Source organism: Carex rostrata, chromosome 25, assembly GCF_964058835.1.
Source record: "Carex rostrata chromosome 25, lpCarRost1.2, whole genome shotgun sequence".
Taxonomy (NCBI): domain Eukaryota; kingdom Viridiplantae; phylum Streptophyta; class Magnoliopsida; order Poales; family Cyperaceae; genus Carex; species Carex rostrata.
In genome coordinates, this window is record NC_135942.1 from 7,819,733 (window position 1) to 7,841,295 (window position 21,563).

Below are 21,563 nucleotides of genomic sequence, written 5' to 3' on the forward strand. Positions count from 1 at the left end.
GTGTGGGATTTGTCTTATTATTTCAGAGGTGGGCTTCACAAGAGAATGAAATGAAATGGTACCACTACTTTCTCTTGGGCTCAAACATGGGAACAGGATAACATCCAAACTGGTACGGACCCGGTACCAAGTGATATGATCGAAACACATGCTAACCAAATATATCATCTTTTTTTTACAGAAGATAGAATATAATCTGGTTCGTACAGGTACCAGTAACTATTAATGGTACCTTTCATTGTAGAGATCTCTTTGACCCATGCAATCAGAGAGAGAGAGAGAGAGAGAGAGAGAGAGAGAGAAGGCAGGGTAATCTGCAGTAGTAATTTTCAACTAAATAATGATGAAAAGAGATTGAAATGATTTGGCCCATCCAATCACATAACCAAAGTTTTATCGATCACTTGATTTTTTTGACTTTTTTTTTTAATTATTTGGTCCACTAGTGATTCAATTCAATTGATTTTACATGAATTGACGTAGAAAAATATTGAGAAGATGGTATCAGTATAAGATAAGAAATGAAAGACGTGAGACTACAAATCATGGTTCGATAGGGACTTGAGGAATTAATGGCGAATTAATAATTATGACAATATCAATCAGACTGATGTAAATCAATCATAGGCCACATTCTGCATGCGGCTGGAATCATGCCAGATGTTGCTTGTGTATCGTCTTAATTTGGTCAATGTCATCCCAATAACTGCACTATATCTATCTATCTATCTATATATGTCATTTGTCATAATGTCAATGTCATCCCAATAACTTGGTCTTAAATTAGAAACAGTGAGTCTCATTCTCATAACATGAGTCATAACCTGATACAGTGAATCATCTAAGACAATTTGGGCCAAGTTTGTAAGAATTCTGGATAGATAGCCTCTTTTGGACCGGGCCTAGTTTTCATGGGTCTGATTTCTTTGGACCCGCTACATGCCTACGGCATTCGTCTTCTCGCCAAGGAGACAAGACAAGAGAGCGGAGACGGAGACGGAGACGGAGAGATCGAACAAAGGGCAAAGACAAAAAATGGCATCAGTGGTCAGAGGCGTACTTAAGGCGATCAAAGAGAAGGGAGTCGGAGGTTTCTTCAGAGACGTCCGCGATGAAGGCTATCTGTACGATCAATTCCCTCTTCTTATTTTATTTTTTATTTTTTTTATTGCTATTTCTTCAGATTACTATGGATCTCGAACTATATAGGAAGCTTTGCTTTCTTTCCTTATATCATCTAGGTGAACTGACACGAATTCCATTAGCTCCTCAGATATTGTGTTTCACATTTATCAGTTGGCTTCTGAAAACAAATTATGTTTTAAGAACTAGGGTTTTCTTAAGAATGGATTCAGGACAGAAGTGAAATTAAAGTACAGTTAATGTAATTTTGTTGTTTCAAACTTTTTCTCAAAGTCTATTTCTAGGCCAATTTAACACTAGGCTTGGATTTAGTGAGGTAAATGTATTGCAATATGCATCAGGAGAATTCAGTTCTATTGGAAATTTGAGTACCTATTAAAGAACTGAACTTTGCCATTTGGTTACGAAAAAGACTATTGCAGCTAATGGATTTATTAGTGGCCTTTTAGAAGAAGAAAAATATGTTGATTTTTGAGCTAATCATTTAGATTTGAGTCATTATTGGTTCAGTGAAAAGAGTGCTAAGATGAGGCAAACTTAGTTTGAGTTTGAGTTTCCAAAGCAGTGACAAGCTCTTTCTCAGAGCTTTAATCTGATACATAAATTTTAGTGTTCTGATTTCTTCTGTGAAAGATTTAAGTAGATTAGAAGTGAGCTTAACATGGATTCAGTTTAAGTTTCTCGGTTTTAAATTTTTCCTCCAAGTCATTGTTCTAGAATGAGAGGATGATAAAAATAGGCAAATGGATTGAGGCTTAGAATTAGTGACATGAATATAGTACAAGATGCTTTAGGAGGAGGATTGAATCTATGGAAATGTAGTACCTAGTAAAAAAACTGAACTTTGCAATCTGATTACCAAATTATTATTGTTTATTATTGTACCTTTTGATATTTGAATCTTAAATAAATATATTTGGATGTTGAGCATCTACAAATGTTAAGCTAGTATCTCTTTGACTATATATCTACAAGTGACCTTATGGTTGTAATATGTATATCTTAAATTCTGTTTTACTTGGCCATGTCCTGATGTATGGTATTTTGCCTTTATAGGAATTGCATCTTTGATGGAAATTTATTGTAAGTACTATCTAATCATTACCTCTTTCTTGAATTTTGATGTTACAACAGAGACCACAATCCCTTTTCCTTATTATAGATTGAATAAGTTCATGCTGCTCATTTGATTTGCCAGGCAAACAAAAATTCACAGCATTGGTGCTACTCTTGTTGGAGTTGATAAGTTTGGAAACAAGTATTATGAGAAATTGGGCGATACACAATACGGTAAATGTTTCTCCACATTATGGCTTTCAGGTCATGGTATTCCTTGTAATATAAAAGTCCAATGGAAGCGCAAGCTGTCAGATATCAACAATTGGTAAAAGTTAATTAGGTGTTTTTCTAGGAGCATCATGATTGCCATATGACACATTAGAGCTAGAGTTTTTTCTCTTATCAATCATATAACTTAAGACCTTTTAAATTTTAATACCAGTACGCCTATGGGCTCCCCTCCCACGCCCCACCCCAAGAAAACAAAGAATGGTTGCCATATGGCACATGAGGAGAGGTGCTGGTTTGTACAGCTTTGGGGTGATCTTGAACCATAAACAACAACTGAGCGGAGGGAGGGAGGGAGGGAGAGGGAGCGTGGGGTAGATAGGGGCGGGGGATTTTTGGTTAATTGCTGACTCAAAAACTCCACTTAGTTGCTTCATATTTCCCTAATCGGTGGTTCTATGGTTTGTGGTACAGGAAGGCACAGGTTTGTTGAGTATGCTCTGAAGAGCCGTTACAATGCATCACAAGTGCCCCCAGAGTGGCATGGTTGGCTTCATTACATCACCGACCATACAGGTGATGAGGTATGTTTCATTTACATAGCAAACAGCTCTCTCCTTGTAATTAAATTTTTTTTTTTTTATTGAGTTTTCTTTTTTGTTGACCATTTTTTTTTCAATTAAGTTGCTAATGCTGAAGCCGAAGAGGTATGGTGTAGAGCACAAAGAGAATCTCTCTGGTGAGGGTGATGAATTTATATACCATTCCAAGGGCCATGCTCTTAATGCTGAGCAAAGAGACTGGACCCGGTACCAGAGCTGGGAGCCTAAGAAAAATTAAATTTTATTACTCTGTGTCTGCTTGCTGCCAGATGTGGTGCTGTGCCTTTTGTTATTTATTTTTATTTTTTTCTTCCGTTAATGAAAAGTTGGAGTAGCATTCTGAATAAATGTATTGGTAATCTGTAAACAAGGTCACTGAAGTTATTAACTTCAGGATTGCTCCCTTTATGTTTGTTTTATTTTGCTCAGATTTTTTGGTGCTCATGTCAACATGTCTAGAACATAAAAGTCTTTATTTTCGTTCTTATATTTCTTCTAAAATATGAGCTTTTTCCCTGAGAATATTGTTATTCTGATGAGGTTTATTCCAAGTAAAGACTACGGCGTCCTAACATGCTGATTTGTAGGATAGATAGATCAACTTGAATGCTTTGATTTGACATGGAAATTATGGGTATTAGGCTATAACCTGATCTGGCTCAGCCGGACATTCAACAGACCAGGTGAGTTTGGTCACGTACTCAGGTGGACGAATAGAAGGCTTATGTGTCGTCTATTGGACCAACTGGTGCATTGGAAGTGATCTACAATTTTGGATCATATTTGGTTGTGGTGAAGTTAAGAAAGATTAAATTGCATAGTACAATTTTGGGTCATATTTGATTGGTATTTGCTACTTTTAAATAATGAATTAAATTATTCTTGTTTGATTGGAGGCTTGGAGCATGTTACTTAAGTCGTGACATAATTTTTTGGGAAATTTTTTTTTATGCCACTCCAAAACATGAAATTTAAAAATTTGCCACCTCAAAATCTTAAATTAGCTAATTGTCATTCCAAAATCATTATATTTAGCAAATTGCCACAATTATATATATAATTCAGATATTTTATTAACATTTTCTTAAAAGTAGTGTATAATAAAAAGTATTTTGGTATTTCCAAAATTGCCCTTCTCTCTTCTCTTCTTCCCTCTGATGATTATCCACGGAACAATTCAAATCCAAGGAATGGGACAAGGAGAAGAGACAAGTCCCAGACGAGTGCTGCCTTGACGATTATCCACGGAACAATCCAAATCCCATTTGGTTTTGTTGAAATAGCTTCAGTTATTTTATTGTCTGATGAAGGAAACCAAAGAATCACGAAACATCCAATCAGAAACTTTGGTTTTGCAAAAGATAATCAAAAGCTCAATAACGAATCACGAGATTCAAAATCTTTCTGACAATTAGCTTAGAAAGTCTTGTTTGTAAATTCATTTATTCAGTGGTGTGAGTGCAAAAAAAAAACATTCAAATTTTGTCTCATCTCGGTGACAACGATGGAGACGGAGCAAAGCCTTCAATTTTGCCTTCTGAGCTCAAGCTGCGTTTTTACTTAATTTTGGAAATGGGGCAAGGAGATGGGGCGGTGGGAAGAGAAGGGCAATTTTGAAAATACCAAAATAAGTTTTATTCATTACTTTTCATAAAATTTTAATAAAATATCTAAATTATATGTATAATTATGGCAATTTGTTAAATATAATGATTTTGAAGTGGCAATTAGCTAATGTAAGATTTTGGGATGGCAAATTCCTAAATTTCATATTTTAGAGTGGCATAAAAAAAATTTCCCTAATTTTTTTTATTTCAACTTTAGTTTTAATAACCTTTCTTTTTCTCATTCAATAACATAATCTAGAAGTTACACAAAATTTGAAAAAAAAAATACAGTTTAAGAACATTACATAACAAATTTCAGAAAATTATAAAATATAATAAAGTAAAAAAAACTTCAAAATTTATTCACAAACAACAACAACTTTATCCATATAGTTTTGATTTTTATTAGACGGTGCATGAGCATGATCGTTTAAAACTAAAGATGTCGTCCTTGGTCGGACTTGATTCCTAAGTCAAAAATAGCCCATAAAGTTTGATCGCAGTATCACGTGATGTTGGACCTAATTTTTAGGCCTATATCCACAAGGTCATTACATATGCTTATATTGGATACATGGAAAAAGGGAATCGACCAATCAAATGTACGCAACACTCTCTCCCACTCAAGATAGTCTCCTAGTTATTTAATTTTAGTCAGTCCTCGTTTGCTCTTGGGCTGAGCTGCCAAGAATGGGCTAGCTGCCGGATTATTCCGCCAGCAACACCAGCAACATTTTCTTTTAACCTTCTCTAAAATTTCCCCTTCTATTCCTATACTCTCATATCTCACCTACCTTCTATTCTCTCAACCCTCCACTCCACTATTATCTATCCCAATCCACTACTTGCCTTCTACTATTCTATCCTCAAACCCTTTTCTTCTTTACTCTGAACTACCTCTCCAATCACCAATGGCGAACCAACAACCAACCTCTCACGCCTTTCTCTCATCCCTCAACGAACACAGGAGACTATTGTCTTCCCTCAATGCATCCATTGTGCTACAACCTATCCATCTTGAAGTACCAATGTTGCACGAGTTGCGACAGATTCTAGCACACCGGTATGGAGGCACGCCGGCCAACTAGGATATATCTAGGGTGACTAATGCTTTCCTTGTTTCATTGCCAGACTGGGTATTCTAGGATGCACCATACATGGATGAAGAGTTCTGGGGAGGCCTCAATCTGGAGGTGCTTCCATGGCAGACGCTTGATGGATCTACCGCTGCCCCACCACACCGTAGAGTCTCCATCCTAACCAGGGATTTGCCTCTGGACTTCTGGCATCCCATGTACTTCAGACAAGCCACAACGAGGATAAGTTCTATGGTAGGGATGGCACCGGACACCATGGCCGGAGGGAACAAGTCGGTAGTTAAACTTGTAATTGAATGCCACAACCCAGATCTGATACAACCAACCATAACCCTATAGCACAATGAGAAGTAAACTGTCACACCCCAACCCAGAAATTCTGGATTACGGTGTGATCAACCTCGCCTCGTGCTTAATTAATCATTAAGCACGCAAGGCTAATCATAAATAATAAATCCAACAGCAGCGGAAGCAAAATAATATAAGTATCAAGCATCAGTCACATAGCAAATAAATAAATATACACATACATAACATATAATCTGATCCATCTCGGATCCAAATGACACCATCTATAGAAGGGGATACATGATCTATCGAGCCCGTATATATAATACAGGAAATACGGGGCTCGTAAATCTAATCAAAAGCCTAACCCTAACTAGGTCAAGTGGTGTGGCCCTCGGGGACATCTCCTACTGCGGACCGCCAGAACCTGTACCTAAAACCCACGAAACAACTTGTGGGTGAGCGACGAATCGCCCAGTATGTGACCCAGAATTATCCCCTCAGGGATCCTCTACGGTCAAAGCACTTTTATATATAAAATGAATACAGTTAAAAATATGCACATGTGTGGACCTATATAAATATCTATTATAACTTATAATACTTTTGAATGATGCCATGATGCGATTATTCTATTATGCCAACATGCGGAATAAACCCAAAATAAAATCAAGGTGTAATATCGGATATAATCAAGTCGGAATCCAGTACTCCTTGCACTGTGTGCCCAAATACAATAACCATAATAATAATACGGATAAAGTAAATCACCCCGTGCCGTGCCAATAGTATCAAAAGAAATCGAATAGTATAATCCAAGGACTGTGATCAGAGTGCAATGATACACGATGCCTAGTGACATCGAGCATTGCTCCACAAGAACTGCACACTAGCCGATGGTTATACCTTTACCAAAAAGAATCTGAATAATATAATCCAAGGACTGTGATCAGGGAACAATGATACACGTTGCCTAATGACATCGCGCATTGCCCACAAGAACTGCACACTAGCCGATGGTTATATCAAAATTCGGTGTGTCATCTCACCTAGACGATTCATAAGCCAAACATATTCAATAGGAGAAATCATACAATGCAAGTCGCAAAAATATCATCACCAGGGCCACAGAACTCGAGATCGGAACTGTGCCCTCACCCGCCACACCAACACCCGCCACACCAAATCACCAAATCCGCCATGGAACTCGAGATCGGAACCATGCGGTAGCGTAAAACAGACCTACACAGAACTCGAGATCGGAACTGTGCAGTCTCAAGTAATAAAAATGCCACCACGGAACTCGAGATCGGAACCGTGGTGGGGTAACCCGTTCTAGGCATGTAGCTCCTAATGTAGGCGTGGGAACATCCCGAATCGTCCGTGCCACAGAACTCGAGATCGGAACTGCTCACGTCAAATAGCAAAAATGATCGAAAAATGATATAATCAAGGTTTATACATATAATATAGTCCTAAAGCCATCCAAGGATCAAGTGACCCTTAGCTCAGTGGCTGTCGGGCCGTCCCATGCCAAGTGACACCAAGACGGAACGAAGTCACTCGGCTCTGCTCAGCTCTCACCAATGCATGCGTATGCACGTAAAATAATAATATAGTCTTCTACGAGAAGAAGACAGCTAATAACCTAATATTCTAATAAGATATATATATAATATTATTTAATTACTCTACTCTTAAAATACAGTAAATTCGAGTTTTTCAGGGTTTATGCAATTCTACCTACAGTGTAGAAAGAATAAACATGCTCTAAAGTTTTAATGCAACTACTTAAAAATAAAGTGCGGATGTCAGGTCAGATGGATCGACTGGTAAGAGTACGCCCACGAAAAGAATAATTCAGATATCCCACACCTGAGGGGGCTGGAGTCTCTGTCGCTAATAATCAGCGCGCTCCGCGTATGCTCCGAACTGCGGGTCCGTCGGATCGGCCCACGGGTCGGACTCGTACGGAGTTGGCTGATCTGTGATCACGTAATTTAAACTAATTAAAATCTACGCTATTTTTATTCTAACCCTCGTCCCAATTAATGTACAAGTCGATTTCTCGCTTACTTTGGTTTTATAAATTTACCGGTTCAGTCAGTCGGATTGATTCGATTAGGCATATATTATTTAATTAATTTCATGTCATCAAGCTTAGCATTAATCTTAATTTACAAGTTTGTCAACTATTGATCATTCACTTTGGTCTAGTTTAATCTAATTTAATCCTAATTAAATTTATATTCTAACGATTTAATTTGAAGATATATCGCTTGTATAAATTCACATGTCGAAATATTCGTAATAAATAATTGTTCGGGAGTTACGGTAAATTATACGTGCTTCCACTTCTAATATATTTTAGTTTCCTATCTACTTGATTTATTTAAATCAGACTATAATTAATTTTAAAAAGGGTTCGAAATTCGGTTTCGAACGTTAATTTACAATTAAAATTCTTAAGGCAATTATTTAAATAAAATCTATTAATTATGTGATTGTTGCGAATTTTATAATTCGTTTAAATATAGTTAAGCTATTTTATATTCTAGAAGTGTTATTCGTTTATAAAATTTTAAAATAGGACCCTTAATTATTTTACGTGTTTTCCTAACTAATTTTATTTCTAAGTCGCGCAGTTCGTTATTTTCTTACAACTAATTAAATCCCTACGTTTAATTAGCCGTTTCGAATCTAAGTCCATAACAAATATTTTTCGTTGCTAATTAATTGTCCTTTATTAATTAGCAACGAATTTTTGTACAAGTTCGAAAAATGTTTAAAAGAATTATTTAAACTTTAAAAAAAAAAAATTTATGAAACTTTTATTTTCATTTAATGTGTTGGGTGTTTTAATTAGGTTTGTTTCGGGATCATACATGTGTCCAATCGGGTTATTATAGTATCTGCTCAAATTATGTTATGAGTCATCATCGAGGCATCAGACCCTGGACGGTATAATCATTTCCCGAGCTAGTTCAAGTTTACGTAAGCATTCGATTTTAATTCGATTCCTCATAAAACTTAAACTTTAAAAGCCACGTTTTATATCCGACAATTACGCCTTTTGGAAATAATTCCAAATACCATAATTTTGATATCCTTTTAAAATTCTGTCAAGCCCATTAATATCAAGGCCCAAGCCTTGTTCCAATTTATTAATAAATTAGAAAATAGGCCCAGCAGAACGAGAGCCCAAATGTCATCTTATTAAATCTCTTTTCTTTTCTTTTTTTTTTTTTTTTTTTTTTTTTTTTTTTGCAAGGGCCCAAGCCCAAATAAAATTCAGCCGAACCCAATAAGTAAAAGGCCAAGCCCAATAAAATATATAATTTTGCACCTTAGCCCTTAGAACTTAATTAATCTCACAAGGGCCTACATTTTTCGCATCCAACCCCAAGTTTTCCCCAAATTCACCATTTGGTCCCTGTCAGTTCAAGTACTGGTAAACACAGATCAACACCGTACCAGAAATCCATGGGACTGGTACACTGGTACCAGTCACCTACACAAGTCAGCAACACACCATCCATATACACAGCATCAACACAGAACCAGCACAATATACACAACAAGCAAGCACAGGTCAGAGGCAAACACCCAGCCAAACAACACAAGCAAGGCAACAGGTCAAGGTAACCAGAACCCGAAACAGAGCAAGCACAGGTCAGAAAGCACGGCAACACAGCCAAGTGCATCGGCTTGCCGGGAAAATCAACAACCCGCACAAGCCGCAGTTCAATACAACATTAATCAAGGAATAATCAAGGGTGCGCATACTAACCGAGAGAGGCAAAAATCACAGAGGAGGCTTAGCAAAAACGGCCGGTACCAAGTTTCAAATCTCGCCCTTCGGCCGTCAAAATCAAGCACCAGAAACAAATCAGCACGCACCCAAGATTCAACAAGCAAACACCAGAACACACTCACAAGAAAACCCTAATTCTTATTAAGGTTTCAGATTCTCACAGATCAGAGGAAAAGAGCAAGAACAGAGAGAGAATCAAGCAAAAGTCTCAACACATGAGCATGAGAGAACCAGAAAACCAACGAGAGAGAGAGAGAGAGACTTATATAACCGGTGAGAGCACGCAACAGGGACGAGGGGTAGGTCAAAGGCGTCAGAACCGCCTGACAGGCCGTGCGGCCAAAGTCGTCTAGCACAGAGGTGATACGACAGGGGCAGGTGAACCGGAGACAACGGCGCCGCGCGCAACGGCAAAAGAGGGGCATCGCCTCTCTTAGGGTTTTCCGAAGAGGCACCACGAAAGAGAGAAAGAGAGGCATCGGGACCCAAGGGCAGGGGGCGAAAGAGAGAGAAGGAGAGTTGGGGTTTTTAAAATCCCCTTCGTCAAGATTCGTGCATCGTGATTTAGATCAACGGTTCAATTAATTCAGAGATTTAATTTGCCTCAATCAATTCATAAGATCCGCAACGTTTATAAAATTTTGAATCGAGGCTTCGTAATTTATTATAAAGTCGTACTAATATATATATATATATTTTTTTTTACGTGTATAAAATTTGACTTTAGGATCCGAATTATTTAATATTAATTAGTATATGCAGGTATATAATTATCCAAATCAAATTCTATAGCTTATAAATGAACGTAGCTTTTATATAACGTTATTTGTACAACATTTGTATATTTATTTTCTTAATTTAGAACTGGATAGATTTATTTATTTACAAGAGTCGATAATCATTTGGTTTATTTTCTTTCTTAATATACATAAGTTCGAAATTAGTTTATATTTCAAAATTTTAGATTCGTTTTTAATTCAGTCAGATAAATCTGATAGGTCCTCTAATTAACTAATTAACAAAATTTAAATTTGAGCGTAATATTTAATTTAGCAAATTAAATCCGTTTTACATTTTGGGATATGACATAAACAGTGTGTGAAGTCATAGTAGAGGGAAAGGGTCTTCTAGGGGAAGGACAGGCGCCACCCCCCCACCACCGCTCGGAGGGGGATATCAACAGCCGCTCATGCAACAAGGACTACACCAGCTGCTCCACATGATACCATATATACCCAGATGGCAACAGAGGGCGCTTAGATACCCACCGCAGATACCGAACCCAAACAGAAGAGGGGCACCGGCAGCTGTTGCTAGCATGTTCAAGCAATGGCCCATAGTGGACTACGGTGGGCCATGTTCATGGACCGGGAAGACGCAAAAAAAGGCTGCAACAACTCTAATTTCGGGGCAGATACAAAAAGCGTGCTCTCCACGCGCAACAATTAAAAGTCTGGAATACCCCTACCCTTGAAGGTCACAATGCTTTACTTGGGATACAAAAGAAGGGTATAAATGCCAAAGGGGCACATGTCATAGCCTCTGATATCACTTTATTAGACCTATTATTTCGACTTGTTTCCATACAAAAATCTATGTTTTGAACCAACAAATGGTGCCTTTTACATTGAATATCCATAGAATGTGGTACTGCTATGTTTTGGTTCTTACTTTGCAGGAATCAGGCGAAAACGGGCAAAATCAGGGAAGTTACTGAAATCTGAGACATCCGATGGGACCCTCATCACATCCGATGCGACCCTCATCAGAGCCGATGCGACCCTCATCAGAGTCGATGCAGGTTGCATCAGACCTGATGCAGGTCGCATCGCGAGTTTCCAGAGCAGACAGCAAAGGCCCAGAATTGAAGCACTCGTTTTAAAAAGCCTATAAATAGGCCACCCCTGCTACCAGAGAGGGGGTTCCGAAATTTAAAGATTCAAAGCCTCAAGGAGAGAGAAAAGATCAAGAGAGAAGAGAGAGATTGGAGATCGCTTGGAGAAGAAGAGAAGATTGCAAGATCCTCTCCAATCCACCTTGGATCTTTGAGCTTCATCATGATCTGCCTATTCTCTCTCTCTTTTATGCTTTCTTTTGCTATGCTTGAGTAGATCTCTAGTTCTTAGGGTTAGGATGTAGTCTCTAAACCTTGTCTTTGAGTTGAATGATGTTTTGATCTAAGTTTGAACTTGTGTGATTGTTGTTTGAGTATTCATTGTTTGCTTGATTGTGATTTCTTGATTGATTCTTGATTGTCTACTGTTAGATGTCTATAGCATCTATTCTAGTAATTTGGCCTTGATGTATCTTGTAATTGTGATTGAGCATTTGAGGTAGATCTAAGATCAATAGTAGCCGAGAGGTGAAATTTCTATTATCGAAAGGTTGTAGATACCTCTAGTTAACCAGACAATCAATTTAGGTTAGATACCAGTAGGCGAGAGCCACAGGTTGAAGCCTCGCACAAGAAATCAACTTAGATACGAACACATGTCAGCTCTGCTCGAGGGCCATGCGACCCGCATCAGAGATGATGCGAGTCGCATCATACGGGTCGCATCAGAGATGATGCGAGTCGCATGATAGGTCCAGAGAAGGCAAAGTTTGGGATGAAACCTGAAACCCTAGGAACGCCTTTTATCATTGTTCAAAACCAAAACCTTTAATTGCTTTCATTTACTGTTAATTGAATTGACACCCGAAATTAGGAAACATAAACAAACCAAACCCAACTTTTCACACTTCTAGTACCTAACTCGGATTTGTAGAAATTTAGAATCGAATTAAACCGTCCCTGAGGATCGATACCTTAATATACTACACGGATAGGGTTGTGCACTTGCAACCTTAGACGAGAGTAAATTCAAGGTTTAAACTGGTACAACTTGTTGTACCTGAAACTTTGTAGCGTACTTTTGTAAGCGAACAGCCTCCAATGCTGGGATTCCATTTATCTGACTAGAGATAGCAAAAAAATCTGACCCTATTTTTGTTTTCAAGCCCGCAGGAGCACTGCACGTATACAGAACAAAAACTTCTCCCCCACTAAATGCCAAAAACCTAATTCATGGTAAGTTATTCAAAAGAAATGCATGGGAGAACACCTGTCTCTCAGGGAACAACCACACAAAGAAAATTAAAGGCCCGGATCCAAGGAAGCACCAATTCTCATACAACCCACCATGCAGTCATGCCACGCTACAGACTCCAACTGATAAAACCCAAATCATCCCCTCGATATTAGGTCCCTACCCTAAACATATCATTTCCATTTTCAACTCTCTAAACCATTCTCTCAGCTAGGCAGCTCCACCAGCTACTACACATCACCACCACACCACCCAACTCAAAACAGAAAACGAAATGTCCACATTCACAGACGAGAATGAGGCTTTGATTCAAAAGTTTATCGGGTTACAAACCTCAAACAGCACCACCCCTAAGGTGTTCTTACCTGATGGTGCTGCCTCTAGCACAACATGGGATTTATGCATGATGGTCATAATAGTTACCGATAAGTCGGTAATGGGTGGACCCTTCTCTACTGCTATGATACAAGCATGGGGTGTCGATCCGGGAACTCTTTTCGAGGTGATTGCAAGGAATTGTTATTTGATTGAATTCAAGAACGAGGATGATATATGCAAGGCTATGACTGGAGGACTGTGGACTTTTCACGGAGATTTGGTGGCTACAAAGAAGGTTAACTCGCACTTGGATCTTCACCATAACTTTATTGATCGGGCAAGCATTTGGGTTCAATTTCATCATGTCCCGATCAACTCCCTCACAGCTCAAGGCAGAGAGTTATTAGGGAAGTGCATTAGCATTCCTCAGTCAGTACCCATGGAAAGGTATGTCAATGGTAGAAGGTTTATCAAAACAAAGGTAAGCATCCAAATCTCTAAACCTTTGAAGAACATGCTGGAATTGGGGCACCCCACTCTGGGGGATCTCAAAATTCTTTGCTCATATGAGAAAGTCTCTAGGGCTTGTCTTTTTTGTGATCATTTGGGCCATGAAATCCACACATGTCCGGACCACTGGCGACTGACCTTTCTCATGCAACAACCAAACCGAGTCACATCCCTAAGTTCAGAAGAAATCATGGCCCCTAAATTCAAGCCGTGGCTAATTAACCCAATCCTTATCCCAAAAGAGTCGGGCATGGAAGAGCCCACCCATCTCCTAAAAAGGCTTTCCCTAACTTGGGCCGAAAGAAAAATGGGTCAGCACCTGAATCATCTAGCTTGGCAGATCTAAGATTGGTCACTTTGAATGATATCGACAATGCAGATGTCTCCTTCTCCGTAAAAAGATCCAGGCTGGCGGGACATGACCTGCCGGCAACCCAAATATGAACGTGCTCTCGTGGAATTATTGGGGGAATGGAGGCTCGACAATGTCCACACTAGACCGTTACCTCCTTTGTACAAAATCACAAATAGCTTTCATCCAAGAGACAATGTGTGGTTCTTCTCGTGCAAGGAAAAGAATTAGCACTCTCTCTATTTCAAATTCAATAATAGTTTCGTCTAATGGTCAATCGGACGGATTATGGGTAATCTGGGGTGATGAGGTGGATGCCCAACTTTGTGAAAAAAAAACAAAAACATGATAGTGGTAATGGCGGTTAATCGGGGTGTATGGAGACCCGAGTATATCGCAAAGTAGCAAAATCTGGGAGGATGTTGAGAGGTATTTGCAAGATGACTCAATGCCGGTTTGTATGATTGGGATTTTAATGCAATAGCTTCAATGGGTGAGAAGTGGGGAGGCAACAATTTCATGAGTTCACACAACAAGGCTTTTAGAGCTTGGACTCATAGTGTTCGCATTAAAACTATTTAAATTTAGAATTTAAATGATTTCAGATAGAGGTTTAAATGCTTGCAAATAACAATTTAAAATATTATAAACAAAACTTTAAATATTTAGATATTAGCGCTGAAAATGAAAGTTAGATAGCATTGGAAGTTTTTTCTGTTAAACTGCTTGGGGGCGCTCTCGGGAATTTTGTTTGGGGGTACAATTATCAGGCTCCTATATTTTATTATAACACCAAGTTCGGTTCAAATCGAACAGAGATAGTTCGAGTTAAACAACTGGTTTTTTCGATTAAATAGATTGATTCAGTTTATTTATTTCAAATTAGTCTAATAATTTGGTTCGATTCGATTAAAATTTTAAAACCGGTTAGACCGAACTGACCAATTTTTTTTAAATTCATCCCCATTCGAACCAAGCATTAAAAAAATAAAATAAATTACAATATAATATATTGTTTAGTTCGGTTTAAACCTACTTAAATCGAATCAAACAAATTTTTTTTAAGTCCATCTTTAAAAAAATACAAAAATTTATAAAAATAAATATTTATTTTTATGATTAATATCTTATTTAGGTTCAAACGAACAAATTGAGTTTACTTTAGTTGTTCGGTTTAGCTCTTATTCTATTTCGGTTTGATTTTTAAAAACTGAATAAAACTTTGATTTAAACTGAATCCAACCGATGACATCCCTAAATTAACATTACATAATAAGAAAAAAATATATTCTAATAATTTTTTTTAAATACTAATACATAATGTAAAAATAGCATTACATAAATTAAATAGTGTTCAACTTTGTAGATAAATATTTTTTGGGTAAATTTCGCTTTAGGTCACTAAACTTTGTTATTTGTCACGAATTGGTCACTCAAGTTTAATTTGTTCTTTTTGAGTCACTCAACTTTGTTATTTGTCCCAATCAAGTCTCTTTATATTTTTTCATCCAAAATTTTAACGGAATATGCTAATTCCGTTAGTATTTTTGATGAAATATGCTAATTTCATTAATATTTTGAATGGAATTAGTATATTCCGTTAATTTTTTGAACGGAATAGAAATATTCTGTTAAAATTTTGGAGAGCTGTACAGGAGAGTGTATGCGTGCGAAGGAAGCGTGGAAGTGTAAGAGCCTAGTTCCACTTGAAAAATGAAAGGCCCGAGTCCCGAGTCCGGAGTCCCGAGTCCCGAGTCAAACAAATGAAAGAAGAAAAAACGGTGAAACTAAAAAAGCCAGAAACGAAAACCAAAGTCTGGTTGGTATTGGTAGGGTAGAGTGGTAGACACATTGATATTCCTTCCCGTTCTTCGCCTTCTCAACTGTTCGAGAACTGAGGAGGGTATCGGAGGATATCGGAGGGTATCGGAGGGTATCTCCATCTTCCATGGACTCCATTGCCTCCGATCCGGAGCAGCCCAAACCCACACCCCTCTCCCTCTCCCTCTCCGACGAGGTTCTGCTAATTTAATCGCAAGTTTGTCGTTTCAATTTATTAATCTTTCCCTCTTACGTTTACCTTTTGTTGCTCATACTTTATAAAACTAATCAATCAGGCGAGGGAGATTCAACTAGATAGCGAAAGAGAGCCTTTAATCAATCACGCTGATCATGTTGAAGAGAGATTCTCCGTTTGCGCGGCCATTTTACCGTCAGTTACCTTTTTCTTTTTCCTCATACTTTACTTTATGCGACCATTCTCAAATTCAATCAAGTGACTAGTGATGTGATGTGCTGTGCTGTGCTGTAGGTTCTTCTTTCCTGCTTTAGGAGGCCTACTCTATGGCTATGACATTGGCGCAACATCTGGTGCTACAATTTCATTACAGGTACTGTTCTTGCTAACCAATCTGTTACTGTCTTCTCCATCTTATTTTTCTTTAATACTAACTTTGATTTTCAAAACTACATTATATTTCCAGTCACAATCACTGAGTGGAACAACATGGTACAACTTATCATCTTTGCAAATCGGTCTAGTGGTAATCTTTTTCTTCAAAACTTTTACATTACATTTTTCTTTAGTTTTAATTAACAATCAAGTTGTGAATCATTATTTGCTTATATTATTTCAGGTCAGTGGATCCCTTTATGGTGCCTTGATTGGTTCTGCTTTGGCATTTACAATCGCTGATTTTCTAGGTTATATTTCATCTACCTCCAAGTTTTTCACTGTTAATATATATTATTTAGGTGAAATGATCTATTATTCAAGTTAATTAATGTAGGACGTAGAAGGGAGTTGATTCTTTCTTCTCTGTTGTATCTTATTGGGGCTCTGCTGACAGCATTTGCACCCTATTTTGCTGTTTTGGTGATCGGTCGATTTGTCTATGGATTTGGAATCGGTTTGGTAAATTATTCATTTCTTAGTAATTTTTGGATGACATGAATTTTACTACCACACTATTTTATAAAGGTCGGGTAGCTAATTCCAAGCACCTATTTCAATTTATTAAAATGGTACACAACTTGTGAGAAATTTAACACCTTTTATTTCTGAGTAATATTTTTTGTGTTGCATCTTTTAGGCTATGCATGCTGCTCCCATGTATATTGCTGAGACTGCTCCGAGTCAAATACGTGGCACTCTCATTTCCTTAAAGGAATTCTTCATAGTACTTGGAATGCTTGTAAGTTCTAACTTAACAACTCCCACATTCTTCATAGTACTTGGATTTTGTCCAACAGTTTGTGAGCCGCTGATATTTTTAGTCTAATAGGTTATCAAAGAGAACAAGAATGAACAAATAAACATAGTGTAATTATAAGATCTACATTCTTAAATAGGCACAATCTCGTAAGTACAATGTACTAATGCAGAAACCCAAACTATCTGTGTTGCGGATTTAAAGACACCCACGGACACCATACATTTTAAAACAAGCACGCATAGTATAACCAGTCCATCATGATGTGATTAATTAATTTTGTAAGCAACTTTTTTGTGGGCAATTTAACTTTTGTACTGACTGGTGTAAAATAATAGTGATGTGTGATAAACTGATGGGTCTGATGGTCAAGTAATGGTAGGTGTATTGACAATGGTTTTACTAGTTCCATAGCAGCATTGGTGATACTTTTGTGGTTTGTAAGGACACCTGTCATATTCAGTGTTTGCAGGGGTATACATGATATTTCGAGGGGTATGGCTGTCTGATATTGTTGGGCTTAAATGCTTTTGTGGTTTGTAAGGACACCTGTCATATTCAGTGTTTGCAGGGGTATACATGATATTTCGAGGGGTATGACTGTCTGATATTGTTAGGCTTAATGCATTATTTTTAAAATAAGTTTGGCTAAAACCTCAAGCTCACAATTCCACATTGAAACTACTTCTATTCTTTTGTAAAAATTCGATATTTGAATTCCAATTGAGGCTTGCACACCGATATTGTAAAATTTGGAATTCTTGTGGATCAACAGATCAACAGATCGATAGTTCCAATGATATAATAATCTGCATGGATTTTACGCCTGTAAATATTAAACAAACTCCAAATTTACAATCCTTGTTGTCCGTGCATTGCATGTAATCTAGAACAAGTAAAAAATTCCAATTTGTCATCTGGAATTTGCATTTTGAATTGTTATGCCAAAATAAAAGTGAGTTTGCAAATGATTCGTCAACCCGAACTCTCACTACTTAAATTTAATTTATATATTGCTTAATAAGTCTTTACAAATATGCAAGCCACATTTGTAAAAGTTTAATTTATCATTATTCATTGTCAGTCATGTTGTTTAAGTATGAAATATAAATACTAGTTGTGTTCTTTAATTAACAGGCGAGGAACCTTTTTGTCCTTGTTATTCTCGAACAGCTAAGATTTGTTCCAACAACTATTAAGAATATTGGTTTCTTTTGTTTCTTTTTTTAACACAATGGCTGTTTTGGATATATAGATTCATGTGAAGTATTCTTAGATTTTTTTTGTTCATATAATTTACTTCTTTGTTTGGGAATTTATCAAGCAATATAATCTCTCACAAAGAAGCTGTACCAAATTATCAACTAGATAGTAAGTACCAGTTCTGGCCCCACTTATAGACCGGCCTTATATTTTTCAAATAAATAAAACATTGTGCAGCTTGGGTACATTACTGGCAGTCTGTTTGTTGATGTTACCTCGGGCTGGCGATACATGTATGGAACAAGCATGCCCATATGTGTAATCATGGCAATTGGCATGTGGTGGCTTCCGCCATCTCCTAGGTGGCTTCTGTTATGCGCTATACAAGGAAAGAAGCGCATTCCAGAAGCCAAGGATTTTGCTGTTTCCTGTTTGTGCCGGATCAGGGGCAAGTCAGCCGATACATCAGTAATAGACCAGGTTGATTTGATATTGGATGAGTTAGCCTATGATGAGCAGAAAACCGCCAGTTTTACTGAGATGTTTCAAGGAAAGTGTCTCAAGGCCTTGATTATTGGTTGTGGCTTGGTCTTTTTCCAGCAGGTTAATAAAATGTTTTCCCTTTTTAATTTTGGATATTGTCAAGTTGGTGTTATTTTACATCTTATAGTTGAGAACTTTTTATTTGTTTGTTGTTTTAATGCAGGTGACGGGACAACCAAGTGTGTTATATTATGCCGCGACTATTCTCCAGGTACATAAATTTTGTTAATTCCCACTTTTGTTAAAATAAATAAATCACATCAACACTTAAATAAAGACAACTAATTTATTTTGTTCTTTGTTCCTGTTGACAGAGTGCAGGATTTTCTGCAGCATCTGATGCTACCCATGTCTCTGTGCTTCTTGGATTGCTCAAGGTAAAACCTTTCACATGCTATTTTTTTACATTTTTTTTTTTAATTTTCTCTCTTTTCTTTTGCTAAAAGATGGTGGTCCTTTGGCTAATTCTTGCTCCACACAGTTAATTATGACAGGAGTTGCAGTTCTAGTAGTGGACAGGCTTGGTAGAAGACCTCTTCTCATTGGGGGCGTCACTGGCATTGTACGTCTCCTTAACCTTATGATGAACTGATGCCAACATAATCTACATTAATATGGAATATAAAATTAACTATTTACTGATGTAGGCAATATCACTATTCCTGCTGTCATCATACTATACATTGTTGAATGCCATTCCTGCAGTTGCTGTGGTCGCACTTCTCCTCTATGTTGGTTGCTATCAGGTAACTGACTATATCTTGGATTTCAATTCAGATTCAACAGCTATCTTTATTGTTAATATAATCCAATTTGAATTGTGCAGCTGTCATTTGGTCCAATTGGATGGCTGATGATATCTGAGATTTTCCCGTTACGTCTGAGAGGTCGTGCTTTGAGTATTGCCGTGCTCATTAATTTTGGCTCTAATGCCCTTGTGACTTTCGCATTCTCACCCTTGGAGGTAATTTTTCTGGGTTTTTACTCGATTACACGCCATTTATTATCTTTATTATAAAAAAACAGTGGAAAGATAAGATCATGATCTGTTTTTTTCCCAAATAACTAAATTTGGCTTCTTTCCTGAACTAAATCGATTTATAACCACTTCAATAAAACTTATAGATCAACATTAAATTTTTACTTGCTTGATTTTACTCATCACTTTGAGCCCAGGAAAAACATTAAGAGGGTTATTAGAAGGAAGAGCAAAATTGTTGACATCAAGGGGTACCTCTTTTCCACAGCATTCGTCTAATGTGACTAGTGTTGTTTGCAAATAACCTGTAGATTCTTGAGCTAGTTACAATATTTGCAAATATGGGGGAAAAGTTCTTTTGCAAAATTTTCAAAAAGAAAAGCGTTTATTCCAAGCCCCCTTCCTCAGTCCTCTTCTTGCATTCTTTGTACTTTTCCATTGTTTTTGTGGGGTATAGTTTGCTTTTATTGGGTCCCATCAAGAAAACATAAGAACTTAAAAAATTTTATTTTTCCTTTTCCAATCTTTTTTTTTATTACAGGCATTGGTAGGGACTGGAATCCTGTTCGCTGGATTTGGTGTTATAGCCATAGCATCTCTTCTCTTCATATATTTCATAGTACCTGAAACTAAGGGCCTCACTCTTGAGGAAATTGAGGCCACGATTTTATAGGATAGTTCATTAGTTTGGGTAAATGTTTTACTAAACAGATGCATGATATTGCTATATAGTTTATCTGCTTTTTTTTTTTTTTTTTTTTTTTACCCTTTTCTACAAAAAAAAGGAATGCTGGTTACATGTTTTGTACCAAACTTGCATGTGCCATCATGTAGTTTGGTATCTCTCTACCAAACTGCGGACTTTTGAATATGGATGTGCCATATTCTCTAGTGTTTCAATGTAGAAAATATATGGCTCGTATGGACGCGTAATTGCTCAGATTGATTTTGTACAGATGTATACAAGTTGTCAAAATTAGATAAGAAAGTATCGCTTGGAAGCTTCGTCCAGCATTCATCCCAGTTTCCAGCGCAAGTTTTGATTGATTTTTCATTTAAATAAAAGATGTGCTTTATCCATCGGCCGTTGTTGCGAACAAAGATACATCATACATATAGGATAGGGCATACTTTTAATGAAAATAATCTAGTATTATTTTATGAGGGACCCGCCGGCATTGACTACCCAGATAACTTGGAGCCATTTCATTTCTTTGCTTTTACGTCTTTTACGTGCCCTATTTTCTCTTCATCTCAACAAGATCACTTCAAATTCTATCTAACTCAATAAGAAGGTACTTCATATATTTAATTAGTTCTATTTTTCAAACAGTTTTGGATTTTTTTTATAATTGTGTACGGAAGTTTATTTTTATTAAACTTTTATAATAAATAAATAAATAAATTTTGTTGACTATATTTTTGCAAATACAAAATTACATTATAATCGCAATAATAAAATTACAATATTAGTTTCTAATTCAAATAAAAAAAATTGAATTATTTTATATATTCTTTG

At 37.1% G+C, this 21,563-nt stretch overlaps 2 protein-coding genes and 2 long non-coding RNA genes across 4 annotated transcripts; 2 read left to right on the plus strand and 2 right to left on the minus strand.

Annotated features, from left to right (window-relative positions):
* Positions 1–973: 973 nt before the first annotated feature.
* Positions 974–3,533, plus strand: LOC144576303 (NADH:ubiquinone oxidoreductase, 17.2kDa subunit). Its single transcript, XM_078326637.1, has 5 exons — positions 974–1,124; positions 2,200–2,226; positions 2,342–2,433; positions 2,905–3,014; positions 3,115–3,533. The coding sequence occupies exons 1-5, from the start codon at positions 1,036–1,038 to the stop codon at positions 3,268–3,270; spliced, it is 474 nt and encodes a 157-aa protein (XP_078182763.1). The 5' UTR covers positions 974–1,035; the 3' UTR covers positions 3,271–3,533.
* Positions 2,342–2,962, minus strand: LOC144576304 (uncharacterized). The gene is made up of 2 exons (XR_013518627.1): positions 2,842–2,962; positions 2,342–2,475 (listed from the first exon to the last, which is right to left on the minus strand). It is a non-coding gene; the product is annotated as an uncharacterized LOC144576304 (long non-coding RNA).
* A 2,667-nt stretch (positions 3,534–6,200) lies between the features above and the next one.
* LOC144543834 (uncharacterized) lies at positions 6,201–8,010 on the minus strand. Its single transcript, XR_013508095.1, has 2 exons — positions 7,900–8,010; positions 6,201–6,457 (listed from the first exon to the last, which is right to left on the minus strand). It is a non-coding gene; the product is annotated as an uncharacterized LOC144543834 (long non-coding RNA).
* Positions 8,011–15,929: 7,919 nt separating this feature from the next.
* LOC144576243 (D-xylose-proton symporter-like 2) lies at positions 15,930–20,984 on the plus strand. The gene is made up of 14 exons (XM_078326556.1): positions 15,930–16,124; positions 16,225–16,319; positions 16,419–16,497; positions 16,591–16,650; positions 16,744–16,810; positions 16,897–17,021; positions 17,200–17,301; positions 18,760–19,125; positions 19,229–19,276; positions 19,380–19,442; positions 19,547–19,627; positions 19,713–19,811; positions 19,892–20,029; positions 20,586–20,984. Exons 1-14 carry the CDS (start codon positions 16,056–16,058, stop codon positions 20,715–20,717), a joined length of 1,524 nt encoding a protein of 507 aa, XP_078182682.1. The 5' UTR covers positions 15,930–16,055; the 3' UTR covers positions 20,718–20,984.
* The last annotated feature ends 579 nt before the right edge of the window (positions 20,985–21,563 follow it).

Excerpts from the sequence above, each read along its gene's own strand:
- LOC144576303 (XM_078326637.1), top strand. The coding sequence starts at position 1,036 with ATGGCATCAGTGGTCAGAGGCGTACTTAAGGCGATCAAAGAGAAGGGA. Across the intron at positions 2,434-2,904 it reads ATTGGGCGATACACAATACG|GAAGGCACAGGTTTGTTGAG; the intron begins GTAAATGTTTCT and ends TTTGTGGTACAG. Across the intron at positions 3,015-3,114 it reads CCGACCATACAGGTGATGAG|TTGCTAATGCTGAAGCCGAA; the intron begins GTATGTTTCATT and ends TTTTCAATTAAG.
- LOC144576243 (XM_078326556.1), top strand. The coding sequence starts at position 16,056 with ATGGACTCCATTGCCTCCGATCCGGAGCAGCCCAAACCCACACCCCTC. Across the intron at positions 17,022-17,199 it reads ATGGATTTGGAATCGGTTTG|GCTATGCATGCTGCTCCCAT; the intron begins GTAAATTATTCA and ends TGCATCTTTTAG. Across the intron at positions 19,812-19,891 it reads TCTATGTTGGTTGCTATCAG|CTGTCATTTGGTCCAATTGG; the intron begins GTAACTGACTAT and ends TGAATTGTGCAG.